Below are 15,068 nucleotides of genomic sequence, written 5' to 3'. Positions count from 1 at the left end.
AGTTAGACCGACTGAAAGAAAATTGATGACTTCAACATAACTTAGAGGCTCATCAGTACTGAAACTCAGAAGCTGTTTTGTTCTACAGAATCATCAAGTTATGCAGCGTATACAATACCTCGGTGGAGAAATTATTCCATTTCCAGGTATACATTCTTTTCATAACTCAAGCCATAAATCATACTTCCAAAAAAAATCCCAACACAACCCACTTTCTATTAGCAGAGCATACCTTATACTATAAAACTTGCAAGTAGACCAGTGTTGCAACACGAAGCTTATACAGTTTTTTTCCCCAGTGTAAAAATATACAATGCTACTGCCTATTTGTTGCAGTGTAAGGTCCAATCAGTACTTGTCTGCTGAAGGCTCTACTTTTGTGCCCTTTCATACCTCTCCAACCCAGACCACTGTGTTACCCCTTCTAATACCTGAAACCTCACAGTGTAATGTGTTTTGTCTCCCATTAAGAACAAACAATGAATCCTTAGCTGGTGTAATAAGATACTGTCCGAATAATCCACTGTCTTTCATAATTCTGTTGTAGCTGCTCCAGGGCCAGTCTTTGGACATGATAGGGTTCTTTAAATTCTTCAGTACATTCATTTTCCCTGTTGACAGCTCTACAAAAAGCACATCTGTTTGCAAATGTGACGTAGCATATATATAGTACTGATTGCCTTCAGTGAAAGAGGGTTGAAATGTCAGATCAGATACGTGTACATTTGTTTGTAAGTCATAAATCAACTTGATTTCCCCTTGGATGGTTATTGCCTGGACTTTAATCCTGCCACTGTCTTCAGCTGCACTGACCAAATAGCGTCCATCAGGGGAAATATAGGGTGTACCCGATATGTCACTGTTAGGGCCAATCACAGAATCTGTAACACTGTCAATAATGAGCTGGGGAGATGCTAGTATTGAAGTATTTTTTTTACACTGGACAAAGAAGTAGCCTCCCAAATGGGTATAAGCCATAGTCTGTGGAATGCAGCTATAGTTTTTGAAGCTGATAGTCTTGATGTGGGTCACAGTTTCCAGGTCAATTTTGTGAACTGCAGATTTCGATTTGTTAAAGATGAAACCAAACCTGAAATATAAAACATGACACTGAAGTCATCTCTGGAGCTGTAGCAACATGCTTGAGAGAACACCAAAAGCAGGAAAATGGGCAGACTCCATGCTGTTGTTTTCTACTGTGTGTAATAATGTCCACTTTTCTCTATGAAATCACTAATGTTTTCATTCTGCTGTCATGTGCTCAAAAAACCCTACATTTTTGGTTAATATGTAATTACAATCTAGGGACATGATCCCACAAGCCATTATATATGCAAGAAATCCTGGCTCACATGAACTGTCTGATCAACACCAGTAATCAATAATAGGAACAATGTGCAGGATTGGACCCTTTATGGGTTGCAAACTAGTTTGGTGCGATATAATTCAATGTGTAGTTCAGATGTTTTATAGCTCAAAATCAAAACTTGCTTAACTAAAGCACATTTTGGACCTGATCCTAAAAAGGGGAAAGGACGCAAAGATAACTTCTTTAAGGCATCTTTGTGCCCCCTGATTCTGAGCTAGTTCCTTAGCGTAAATTAGAGATGCCCTCAGATTGCTTTAATTTACTGTTGCTGCCAATGGCCCCAGGGGACCATTATGGTATCTGGGGCTGCTGCAGTGCAGGCAGTCTGGGCCATACCCCCACACCATCTGCTGGGAGGATGGGTGGTTTAGGAGCGTATCAGATGATCCCTTCAAAGCAGTACCGCTGCACTGGACATTTCGGGTCTTTGTTTTCAGCTTTGAGAGAACAAAAAATCAAATGAAAACTGAATAAAATGTTCTATGAAAGCAACAGGCTGCAGTGCAGTTGACTTATGTCGACCAGAGGAAAAGGTCAGCAATAGCCAGGCAATGTTTCTACTTAACGTGAAAGGAAGACAATAGAAATGGCACCTTTTGTGTTCCCGATCTAGGTCACCGGTATTCACTTGGGTGAGTGAAAATTAATTTTACAGTGAATATCTTTTCATCCATTCAATACAGAGAGAAGGAAATTAAGTGAGATGTTTGGCTCTTCTTTGAAAGATGCAAGATTGCTTTAGGAAATGTGACAAGAGACTTGTTTTTGCACAGTTAAAATATATATTTTGCTTCAATCAGTGGGTTTATTTCTTTAATCTTAAACAGAATGTCAGTGAGACATTCAGCAGTGATTTCACTCCTGAAGAACTAGCCAATGTACTGGATGATCCCATGAAAATCACTGGGCTTAGCCTTGCAGTTGCCCATTATTCTTAGATTCTTTAGAAACTTAAAATAGCTGCAGTAAAGATTCACATGGCACTGCATGTGGAGGATATAGGAGAGAAAACCCGTGTTTCTCCTGAATGAGTGCATTGGAGTACTCTAAAAAAAAATGCCTTTCTTTACAGCATTTCTTTCAAGACTACTTAAAACAGGCCAAGTGCCTGAATAAGAGAAAACCCATGCATATATGATAAACTTTAATTGGAGAAAGTGGGTCAGAATGTGCATTCTGTGCACACAGCTGCTGAAGAGGTGCTATGCCTGGGTGAAATCTGTGCTCTGAAATATCAGTGAAAAAATGTTGCTCTTAGTGTTTTTTAAATGGACTCAGTAGAGTACCCTAGGAACTAAAAAAAACCCCCAAAAGGTAAAAGAGTGATTACTGACTCTGTGCAGTAAATGTAGATCTTCAAAGATGTGTCCCCTCCCAGAGGGTCTTCACTTCTGATGGGTGTGTGCCCTCTGTGCCTTTAGTTGGAAATTTTCATTAGCAATATCCATTTGGCCCACACACATGCTGCTGATATCCTCATGTCCTGCACTGAGGCTATGTCAGGCTGCATGGGTAAACTGTCCTCAGCCCCTTTTCCACCATCGAGTTTCAGAAGGAAACTCCAAAGCACAGGGGAAGGAGGTTGGGTAGTGGAGCATCCATGGGGATGACACATCTTGAAGAATTAGTTACTTCACAGGATTAATAACCTCTCTGTCTTCTTCGAGTACTGTCCCTATGGGTGCCCCACTTCAGGTGCCTTCCAAGCAGTAGCCCCATAACAAGGAGGGAATCGAGTCCAGCACAGAGGAAAAAGTTGCATTGCCAGCTGTCACATCAGAGCTAGAGGCATCGACTCAGGTGTATGTACCGAAGACCTTGTAGCAGCTCTGGAGAGCTCAGATACTGTACATTTTAAAGTAGAGCCACAGATGTATATAGATTGTGACCTCTTGGAGTGAGCTGACACTTTAGCGGGAGATGTAATAAACTATAATACACACCAAAACCATTTCTATAGTCTTTGTGTAGAAATAGCAGAACCTTTACGTCTGTCTGCCAATGAAACAAACAGTGTAGGGAACTTATGAAATGATTTAGTCCTATATAGATAGAAGGGTAATATCCTCCTGACGTCTAGAGTATGGAAAGCATCTCTAGGTTGGAATTATGTGGTTTTGGAAAGAAAATTGGTAGGTAAATGATCTGATTCAGATGAAACTCAGAAGACACTTTAGGAAGAAAGCTGGGGTATGGCTGTAAGGGAACTTTGTCCTTGTAAAATACTGTGAAAGGAGGGTCTGGTATTAAGGCCCCAGTTTCTCTAAGTCTGCAGGCTGATATTATAGTCACTAAGAAGACTGTTTTCATGGACAAACTCAGTAAAGAGAAGGTCACCATCAGTTCAAAAGGAGATTTCATGAGACTTTTAAGAACCAAATTAAGGTCTCAAACTGTGGCAGGGACTTTCCACGAGTGTAAAGAGATTACCTAGACCCTTCATGAATCCTTATGGTTGTAGGGTAAGCAAATGGTGAGAATCCCTCAAAAGTGGTATGAAAAGCTGTTAAGGCAGCCAAATGAACCTTGAGAGAACTAACTATTTTCTTTAGTGGCAGCAGATATTCCAGAACAAGCAGAAGTGAGCAAATTCTGGAATTCACATCAGTGATTAATCATCTCCACTTTTGAATGTAAGTATTTCTGGATCTTTCCTGTTTTTTAATAATCTCTGTCGTCACTCTGCAGAACGGACCAACTCTAACCCCACAAATCATTAAGGAGCCATGCTGTGCGGTGGAGAATGCTCACTTTGGGATGCAGCAGCTGACTGGCATCTTGGAAGAGGAGCTGAAGAGTGACTGGAAGATATATCGCTGGACAAAGAGCTAGGTGAAACAGGTAAGGCAACCACGCCTGCCTCAACCATTTTGGGGCTATAAGGATAACTCTGGTCTTATCCTGTTTGATTATGTTCATCACTTTGAGAATCAGAGGCATTGGGGGATGCACATAAAACAGCTTCTTCATCCAACTGAGGAGGCAGGTATCCTCCAAGGAATTGTGATCTAACCCCCTCTCATACTGAACAGAATAGATAGCATTTTTTGTTTGTAGCTATGGTGAAGAGGTCCATTTCTGAAAATCCCCAAGTCTGAACTATGCCAACAAGAACCTGGGAATCCAACTCCTATTCACAGTCTTAGGAAAAACACCTGCTAAGAGCACTGACTGTGACATTTTGCCTGCCCAGGAGATAGGTTGCTGAAATTCTCATGCGATGTTTTGTGCACCAGTTCCATAATCTTATTGCTTTAGTGCAGAGGGAAGGAGATCTCACTGTTCTCTGCCAATTGATATGGAATATGTAGGCCACATTGCTTGTCGTGACTGATGGACCTGTGTCTGATGAGAGGCAGAAAATGAAGGCAGACATTTCTGATTGCTCTGAACTCCAACAATTTGATAAGGAAGGGGGTTTTTTGGAGTGATCATCTGAGGATTGTCTTGGGGAGACCATGTATTGTTAGAGCATTGAGGTGTGCCCCCCATCCTAACAGAGATGCATTCATGGTTACGGTTAATGTTGGTGTCAGTTGGAGGAAGGAGACTCCTGACCCTTCATTGTGATTAACCTTCCACCAATCGAGGTACGATTTCACCTGTTGAGGAACTGACACCTGTTTGTTTAGGCTGTCTCTGTTTGACAAGTAAGCTTGTCTGAGCCACCCCTGGAAACAGTGAAGGCGTATTCTTGCATGTTCGGTCACAAAAACGCAAGCTGCTGTGTGATCTAGAAGCTGAAGATTGTTTCTGACTGAAATCTGAGGGCTCTTTTGAATAATTCTGACCGAGTATGATAACGTCATGATGTCCAGGGGAAGGAAGGCCCTGATGCGAAGGGGTGCTAGAGATCCCTGTTAACAGATATGGAGGGGGGTCTCCTGACCTGGCTCCGAAGTGAGGCAAAGGGAGCACTCCATCATTAACAGTCAAAGCTTGATTTCCTGGTTTTTCCGTGTATGAGATTTGAGGGTTAAGAAGTTACACTTCTGTGGGAAGTGCGAGTCTCCCTGGTAACGAACACACTTAAAGTGTCTGTCACTGACCAAGATAGCTTCTTTACGTGTGAAGGAACATTTAAACCCCAGTGAGCGGGGCATGCCCCACACAGGGAGGCTTTCCCCAGAAGAAATAACACAATCTTTCAATAACCAGTAACTAACTACTACTACTAACTAACAAATTAAGTAGAAAGAATTAAGCAAGCAGCTGAGGCAAGCATGATGTGGACACATAAAGTTCTGTCTCAGGCCAAGACAGGAATTGAGGGTGGTTCACCGGTGCAGCCTAATATAGCCTCAGTGTGGGATACGAGGGTATCAGCAGCTCATGCATGGGCTGAATGGGCACTGCTAATGAAAATCTCTTATCAAAGGTATGTGGGGCACATGGGCATCTGAACTGGAGCATCCACAGGGGCACTACTTGAAGAATGTCTAGCTATTTATCTGAATTAACAGAGAGTTGAAATATATACACAGAAACCTGTGCATAGAATCTTTTTTCTTTTGCTCTCAGAGGAGGTTGCTTAAAATATTGACCTTCTTCCTGTGAAATAAGGGATGTGTTGGTACCATCTTTATTTTTTCTCAATGAAGAATTTAAAATATGACCTGAGTAAGTCTCATTAGTTTGCTAGATACTCTCTTCTACACTGAGGGTGAAATCCACATCCTACGGAAGTTAATGGAGATATGGCCTGGAACAAATTAAATACAAAATTGGGAATAATAGTCTGTATTTTGCACAGGAAGAATATTTTCAGTGAATCAAATTAGATCTTTTTCCTAGGAAAACTGTCTATATGTAACCACCACTGAAGCAAAAAGTTAAACTGTCCCATCCCCCTGCATGTGGTCCCAGTTCACATGTTGATGTCTATAGGATGTCTATAGGAGCAAGCAGGGGCCTGGGCTCCCCCAGTTGGCTTCTCAGGCCCCGGGGCTGTGGGGGAAGGAGGGAGAGAGCCAGCTTCACTGGCTCTGAGGCCACAGGATGCGGGGGAGAGAGAGACGGCTCTCTTATTAGTTACTACTATTACTATGATAAATGATCAGTTGAGAAATAAATATACTAGCAAAACATTAGTAAGGAAAATGGGTCAAATTACTGTTTGTTTCAGTGCACAGAACTATTTACACTGGGTCAAAGCCTGCACATAGTCACACCAGTGTGACCCTATGCCATTGACAGTGTTGCAATCATCAGTAGAGCCCCAATCCAGCAATTAACTTAAAGTTAAGCATTTGCTTAAGGACTTTGTTGGACTGGGGTCCAAAAAGCAGAATATGGCACACAACTAAGCTATACTGACTACATAAAAACAATTATTACATAGTGGTTGAGCTATATATGGTAGCAATATAATCAATTACTATGTACTTACCATTGATTTCAACAGTTAACATGTAGTTGTCACATTAATGTCATGAAATAATGCATATTATTTTGAGTTGTGTGTTAACTAAATGTGTGTTAGCTAAATGGTAATTATTGTAATCACAATACATGGTACTCATTTTTTTAAAAAAATGCATGCACCATTTGTTTGTGCAGTCACTGTTACTGCACACACAAATCACACATTTGAGCATGCAAATAGTCAGTTATGTATTCAACAGCTGAACTTTAAATGAGAATAAAGTTTTACCACTCAGATCAATAAATCTTTGGGTATGTCTACCCTGGTATGTACCCAGAGTCCTTAGAGGCTTGTACTGGGATGGCTAGCCCATGGTGAAGCCTGTGCCATCAGTTGTTTGCAACTATAGATCAACGCTACAATCAAACATTAATTTGCAATACAGACATACCCTCAGTGGTACACTTTGAATTTTAGATTTCTTACAGTATGGTCTGGTGGTTAAAGCATGAGCTTGAAGCTCAAGTTTCTAATTCCTGGCTCTATCACACACTTGCTGAATAATTTAGGGCAATTTGCTTATCCTGTTCATACATCAGTTTCCACATCAGTAAAATGGGGATAATAATATTTTACTATGTCACACATTAATGTTTGTAAAGTACTTTAAGATGACTAGACAGAAGGCTTCCTAGAAACACAAAGTATGATGATGATGAGTTATTAAGACCATTTCTTACCGAATGTGATTAATAATAAGATTTGTAGGTGGTATGAAAAAATCATCCACGTCTTCAAATGGGGTGCGGATGATATGCTGATTTTCCCCTGCACTTGCCTCTGATATTACCTACAAAAATAACCAAAATGTTGAGCATAGGGAAAACAAGAAGGAAAAGAGAAGTAAATACAGGTTACATAACTGCACATTACATCAAAATGATTTTCCCATGTATCTAGGAGATTCAAATTGGTTAATATGTTCAAAATAGTGTTTGAAATAGTTGCCTTGAAAAACAGTGTTAGTAAAATGGCATTTGAGGGTTGACATTTGTAAGGTAAGAGCACAACTCTCTCTCCTTTCATAAGAAGATGTTTATATCAGTAGACAAAACAATCATGCACAAGTTGAAATTGTGTGACAATATTAAACCTGCAATAATCTACACCACACTGTTTAAAGTAAACATTTATTTCATATTCATATTTATTAAGCATACTTAAATGCGCAGTGATAATTCACTGTCTTGCATGATCAAAAGCTAATTCACAGCAGTTAATTATCACTTTGAAGGAGCAGAAATGTTCACAGATCTATTGCACCATACATGGAAGAGCAGAAAAAGGCACTGTCTTAAAATGCTGTCCTTCAAACCAATGCAAACCTTCTGCTGCCAGGAAAACTCAGCTTTATTATCTCCCATATAATCCCAGAAAAGTAGGAGGTAGAAATTTTAAATAATTAAAATGTTAAATACAAAATTGTTTTCTGGGATTGTTTTTGTTCAAGATGGCTTAGGTCAATTCATTAGAAGTTTTTGCTAATGTCATTTGCTAACAGTAGGTCATTTAAATTTATGGCTAAATAATTCATTACAGGAAGTGCTACAACCATAAAAGGTTTAGTTCAAACATTCTAGTCATGCCATTTACATTGCTTCCAATTAAATTCTTTGAGAAAAATGCCAGAGAGCTTTCATGAAGCCAGAAACAGTATTATACATTTGCTTTCCCATAAACTAATAACAACTAAACAATAGCAGCCCATTAATAGACTGCGTAGCTCTTTTTGATAAACCCCTGATTTCTGAGGAGAGGAAGAAAATTAAGGTCAAACTGTACAGTTGAATTTTATTTTTCTTTATTACAGAGCTATGGGAAACTATTAATGTTTTTTGGGGAAAAACCCTCATCAAATTAGACACTCCAAATTTGTATTGGGGGGATGGGGGAGATCAGAAAAACAAAAGGTATACTGCTGCTGCTGTTAATCTAATGATATCCACGTGTATCTGCATTTCACAAAATAACAGAAAGGACCATCTGAGAACTGTAGCCCTATAACAAGTTTCCTGCTGTGCAGTTGGTGTTGTCTTGTTAATAATCACAAGCTTGTGCCATTTCTCCTTTAATTACAGAAACCTCTCACAGCTGGATGAAGCTATTAAGTTGGAAAGGGTAAAGAGAACCCATTTTGTCTTCCTGTATCTTGTACAGGGTCCCATGTTAGTCATCAAGGAAGTTAGCTGAGATTGCTTCAGAAACTTCGGTTTAGTTGCTGTTGTTCAGCTTCTGTTGCCACAGATTACAACAGTTTAGGATTCCTCATTTATTTAGGGGGGGCCCATTGGTTTGCAAAATGTGCATGGCAATAGGGTACAGCTATCAACAGCTGTAAAGAAGGTGATTATTTATGGGTAAACATCTGGCTTGAATAGGTCAGGTGGGCAGTCGCTGCTCTGCAGGGAAGCAAGGGGAAAAACCCTCCCACTCTCAAGCTCCAGCATAAGGGCTGGAGTAGACTCAAGAGGCCCAGTTCACAAAGATATTTGCGTACCTAACTTCTTATTGAAGCACCTACTGCCAACATGTGGTGTCACTGGTATTTTCAAAACCACTGCCAGCTGCCATCTAACTCTGTAGGCACCTAAGTATCTGCTGGTGGGGGTCCCTATGAAGCCATTTAAATCCTGACAGTGCACCACAGCTACTGAGCTGCTTGGAGCTCTTGCTCAAGCTGAGATCCCAGAGCAATTCTCAGACAGGGCATTCCCTTGCCTAATCTCTCTTGAAGGACTCTGTTGCATAGATGTGCTCTGAGCATGCCTATGGGCTGGGGCCCCACACAAAAGACAGCCAGGGCCAAGCGAGTGGGAAATTTTGGGGCTTATACATGTCCCTATAGTACCCAATAGCCCTGTGGTTGGGATGGGGAAGACCGAAGTTCACATCCCAGCTCCAAATCAGGTGTAACAGGATTTGACCATGGATCTCCTGCTCTCTTTTGTACATGAGAAAAAGCTGACCTTGCTTTTAGGTGCCTAACTCCAGGAGAGGGTGTGTGTGGCTGAGAATCCTGAGCACCAATTGGCACCTCCTTCTGGCCTGCCAGTAAGGTGCCTAAGGTCCAGATCAATGGGAGTTAGCTGCCTAAATACCTTTGATTGGGTCCTAAGCTTCACCCCTTTCCTCTGCATTTCAGGGCTGGCTGGGTAGGTCATTTCCTGCTAAGCTGGCTTTGAAGAATCTCTTTCTTGGGCACCTAACTCCCCCTATGCAATGCGTGGGTAGCCCACGCAGCTAGCTCATGACTCAGCATTTCACTTCTACGAGTTAGGCATTGCAACACCTTTCTGTATCTAGCCCTAGGTCACTGGGTCTGATCTCCTGTATACCACAGGCCTTACATTTCATCCAGTTACTCGTGTGCTGAACCGAACAATTTGTGTTTGGTAACGTATATCTATTTTTCCAGAAAGGCATCTGTGGTCCTTAAGCTTTCTGCCTCCCTATGAGCAGAGGAGGTAGCAGGTCAAGAGGATCCATGCAGTGGCAGATCACCCAGTGCTCACCACTTCCAGCTCACCTGTCTCACTCTCTCTGCGTCCAGTTGACTACTCTCTATCCCTTCTTTTTCACCCTGGAACTGACTTCCAGCGCTGCACAGGGATTGCACATCCCTTGCATAGTCCTCCAGAATCCTATATTTGATCCCTTTGTGCAGCAGAACCAGGTGGGTCCATTGCCTTGAGAGTGTCTGCAGACAAGGCGGCAAGGACAGCATGTGCAATTAAGGGCTTTTTCTTTTTTTTGCTTTGAGAGTTTGCAGCTCTGATTTCAGTGGGGTTGTGCACACACAATGCTTACAGACATTAGTTGTGAGTGCTACGCACACCTGAAAATCAGGCCCTATACTGTAAGAGTAACTCTAGACAGAACAGCACAGTACTATAGCAGCTCATCCAAACAGGATGCCGATAATGGCAACCTAAAGTAGTCATGTGGATTAATTAATTTTTATGGCATGTATGAGCTGAAAAAATGGATTTTGTCAAAATAACAGCATGAAGCCAAATCTCTGCTCTCACTCTAACCTCAGGTCAGGTTTCCTCACTTCCTGCATCGTGACATTATTATTTTGTGGAACCTTGCGGGTGAAAATTAGGATAGTTTCTTCAGTCTATCACCAATTAATTCAAAGAGAATATAAAGGACCAGCAGGTGGTTCAATCCTTCATGACTGCACAGGATCAAAGGCGAAGTGAGAACCCACAATCCACTCCCCTGCCTAGCCTCTGGCATTGCAGAGGCAGTCACTTGTGGTGGGGGTGGAGATGGGAACCTGGCCTTGGATCTGCTGGCTAGTGTAGCTAAACTGTTATGGGAGGGCTGTAGTTTGCTGCTGGGCACGACCATTAGCAGATTTCTATACTGTGGAAGACAGGTGGGGGAAGGAAAGCAATTGTGCCATTCTGCGTCTGAGTTCCTTCCCAGGACAGCAGACGTGCACATCACATCTAACCTTGGGCTAGGAGCCAATGCTCAGTCTAGCCCTGAAGGATCAGGATGTTGTTGGCAATGATTTATAAAGGGGAAAGCTTGAGTTTCATAGATCCAGAAGGTTCTAGACAATGGGTATCAGAAAATAGTTATTACAGAGGAGTGTGTGGGGATGTGCCAAACTCTAGTCTTTGGTAAAATGATGTGTATGGCTCAGTTCCTTTATTGGTTAAACTAGGATCAATGTGGAGTAACTACATGGAGGTTCATGGACTTGTTTATACTAGTGTATTTGTCCTATAGGCTGTGTGTGTGCTTCTTTATTCTTGAGAGCTGCTTTGGAAACCAGTCTGACCTCTTTATTCAGAAAGAGGGATTTGAAGCTGAATTTGCAGAATACTTTCAATTATCACTCCATTTTTTTTTTACTTCTCAATACAGACACAGTGAACAACCTATTTCTTTCTCTGCTAAAGAGTTATATTTTATTGCGAGAAGAAGAATACTATTGTATTGTGCTCCATAGTTGGTCCACAAAAGAGGCTTAAGTTTTGGGGAAAGAAGTGAAATAAAATCAGCAGAATTCAAAGAAAATAAACAGCAACTTAATGGACCAGCAGAAAAACTTAGACCCATACTATATAAAGCTAAAGAATAGCTAAGCGTTTTTAATAGACTATCTATCCTTCCTTTATGTTAAAAAAGAGAAACAGGCTTGTTTTGATGGAGGCATATGACTGGCCAAACAGTTCTGGAGGAACTACAGTACAATGTATTTTTATATATAGTGCCCTTTCCACACAATACCACACAATGTTTTGCATTCTTATTGCATCATCCTTAGGAATGCATTCTGTGCTGGTGCTGTGCTAAGTGTAGGGCTTATTCTGCTTCTTTTCTAGGGTTGGTTGGGCACAGATCAGGGCTGTCTGAGGGCAGTGCAGCGCAGATAAATGGTCGCTATGGGCCATTATATTAAAGGGGAGTACCCAGGGTGTAGGAATGTCTGGGTGGCACCTCTGCCCGCCCCAAACTTGCTCCCTGCTCCAAGGGATCCTGCTATATGGGTCATGAGCTGGCTGAATGAGTTCTGTATCTGCCGTAGAGACCACCTGGACCAGAGGGGTGCCCATTACAGCTGCCTTGCATCCACTTTCTGCTAGCTCTGCTTTAGGACCCATGCTACTTGAAAGGAGGCTTAGATCATGCTGCAAAAATCACTGTGAGCTTTGTGTTTTTTTACTCAGTCAGTTACCAGTTATTTCAGCATGCATTTGTGGTGCTTAGCTTTGTCATCAGTCTCAAAAACAAAATGGACAGTGGCAACAATGCACTCCCACTGCTGGTCTACATCATATTCAGAGCTTTGTGTCTGACAGTGGCTCAGAAACAGATTAAACTGTAAGAGAAATGGGGGGGAAATAATCCACAATGACTATTCAAGTAAAGAACAGCTTAAATTCATGACAGAAAGTGTTATCAATAGCCAATGGTGCTGCTAAAAGAGAGAAAGGGTAAAATGTTAATTTTATACAACACTTACCTGCAATGTTGGATGGGACTTCAGCATGTTCCCCCAGCTAAGGACCCAGATTTGGTCATGTGATTTATCATAATGTAATTTGGTTGGTAAGGGGTCAACATCCATAGACTTGAAAGAAACAAATATTTGTATTCACATTTAGTCAAATGAAGGTGGCTCATGCACATTATTTATGTTAATGTTGGTTTACAAAGATTACTATGAATGTTCCTGTGGAATCCATGACCTCCCAGTTTGGGGAGATGAAATCACAGAGTTGTGTAATGAGCTGGGGGAAAAAAATCACACTACAAGTCAGTGGAAGAGCCAGAAATAGAAAAGTAGCCTGATTCCCAGTCCCTGATCTGATAGTTAGACAATACTCCATCTCACACCACAACTTCTATCTAGTAAATACAGGGGCCAAGTTCTGCTAAAGTTACACTTAAGCAATCCCATTCATTTCAATCTGGTTGTAACTGAGGTCAGAATCTGACCCAGTAAGTGTAGGTCAGAAATACTTTCTACCATTATCTTATCCAAGGTAGCTGCAAACCTGACTGCAGATATATTCCTAGGACTGACTGTCATTTTGAGAATGAGATTATAGCATGGCAAATGACAGTATGCCTGGATGGGTGAAAACATATGCCCAACATATCAGCTAGGTCAGAGGTCCATTGGACAGGGACCTAATTCTTTAGCATATCAAAGCCCCTTTGCCATCACTGAATAAATAGTTCTCCTGGCAAGTACCTGCATGACTTTCTGAGTCTGGATATCAATGATCATTAGTCTGTTCTGCTTGGGCTGTGTCACATAAATATACTTGTCTCTGACATTGACAGCTGAAGCCCAGAGGCAGGAATGAACAGCTTCACCTTCAACTCTAGGACAGATCTCTTCCTGAAAGAGAGAAGAATAGGTTTAATTTGTGTGAATTCAGAACCATGCTCTCAGCAGCCTGCACTTTAGCCCGGAATCATAGAAAAAAAAATCCACGGGGACTGTAGTATGCCTAAATTATTTCTCTCCCCTTTCACTTTTTTCCTGGAAAACAGGACATAATTATTGTATTAGGCAGCACATTTTAGTCTGGATCTATCCCAGTGAGATTAAGCTGCTGGACTCTGCTGCAAGCTCCCATTTATATTCAAATAATCACGATGCTGCACAGAATAAAATCTTTTGAAGTATCCCCTGGTACAAGAAGACTTATAGCGCTGTCAACATTTATTAGCAATATAAATCTCATTTTGGGTTTAAAAACCAGTGATTTACGTTTTAATGAAATTATTGTATTACATTGTTCCTATAGCCTTCAGTCTCAGTTTTCGGAAATCTGGCTCTCAGGTCCTTGTGGACTTAGTAGCTGCAGAAAAGAAGAGTCCAATAGTCTCCTTAATGCCAACCTAGAAACTTCCTGCAATTTATAAAAGTATCATATGCTGCAGGCACATCTTGTTACTCACATCTGAGGCATTTATTGAAGCCAGTGAGACTACATATCATTAGAGCAAGCAGGATTTGTCCCTTGCTATATTTCCTCTAGTGATGCTTCTCCTTTTTGGTGCTGGCTTTCTCTTTATATCCTTTCTTTCCCATCGTGTGTATTTTTATTGATGACTGGTAAGTTATTCTAACAGTAATAGTACTTTTCAACTGGTACATCTCAGAGTGCCTAACAAAGTACAATATTGGGGATCTAAAGTCTGGAGGGCTAAATTCTTGTTGCGTTCAGGCCTATCTGCACCACTTTGTGGGTGCACAAGAGTTGGAAATAAGATGAATCTAGCCTGCTGAGAATCCTTTAGTTTGGTGAAAATAGCTTGTACATCTAGGTCCTATACCACCACCTCTACCTGACCCTGGAATAGAAATAGGTTGGGGGTGGAGCTGGAGTCCATTGTGCTTCGGCTATTCTCAGCTGGTAAGTGGTCCTTCTGTGTGCATAGAGCTTTGAGTGTGAACCAAAAGACAGACCAAACACCATGATAAATTCTATTTTTTTTAAAAACTCACAACTTTTAGGCCAATCCCATGATACTTGAGTCGTGACTCGTGACTTTCAAAGGTGGGGGTTGGCAATATTCAGTAGCAAACATGCAACTTGAGACTCAGGAAGCCATGAGTCTCCATGACAAACTCTTCCTTCCCCATTGCCCCACTGTTGCAGCAAATGGAAACTTGGCACAGAAGAAAATCTGTGTCCAAGTGAACTGTCCAAGGTCTCACAGTGAGTTAGTGGGAAAGCTGGAAATAGAGACAAGGTGTCTAGATCCCAGTGTGATGTGTTTTCCACTGGGCCATAC

General features: G+C 41.4%; 1 protein-coding gene across 2 annotated transcripts in view; it reads right to left on the bottom strand.

Moving 5' to 3' along the window:
* Positions 1 to 228: 228 nt before the first annotated feature.
* The window catches only part of FSTL4 (follistatin like 4), a 431,301-nt gene continuing 416,461 nt past the window's right edge, over positions 229 to 15,068 (bottom strand). For both annotated transcript variants that reach the window (XM_067566476.1, XM_067566477.1), the window contains exons 13-16: positions 13,513 to 13,662; positions 12,778 to 12,885; positions 7,475 to 7,584; positions 229 to 1,090 (exon numbers count right to left, since the gene is read on the bottom strand). In XM_067566476.1, coding sequence (XP_067422577.1) covers positions 388 to 1,090; positions 7,475 to 7,584; positions 12,778 to 12,885; positions 13,513 to 13,662 — 1,071 coding nt within the window. In that variant the 3' untranslated portion in view covers positions 229 to 387. The remainder of the gene's footprint in view (positions 1,091 to 7,474; positions 7,585 to 12,777; positions 12,886 to 13,512; positions 13,663 to 15,068) is intronic.

This window comes from Emydura macquarii, unplaced genomic scaffold, assembly GCF_026122565.2.
Source record: "Emydura macquarii macquarii isolate MOO-44397 ecotype Brisbane River unplaced genomic scaffold, CSIRO-AGI_Emac_v2 contig_2768, whole genome shotgun sequence".
NCBI lineage: Eukaryota > Metazoa > Chordata > Testudines > Chelidae > Emydura > Emydura macquarii.
The sequence above is the reverse complement of the archived record's forward strand: the minus strand, read 5'-3'. Positions and strand labels throughout refer to the sequence as shown.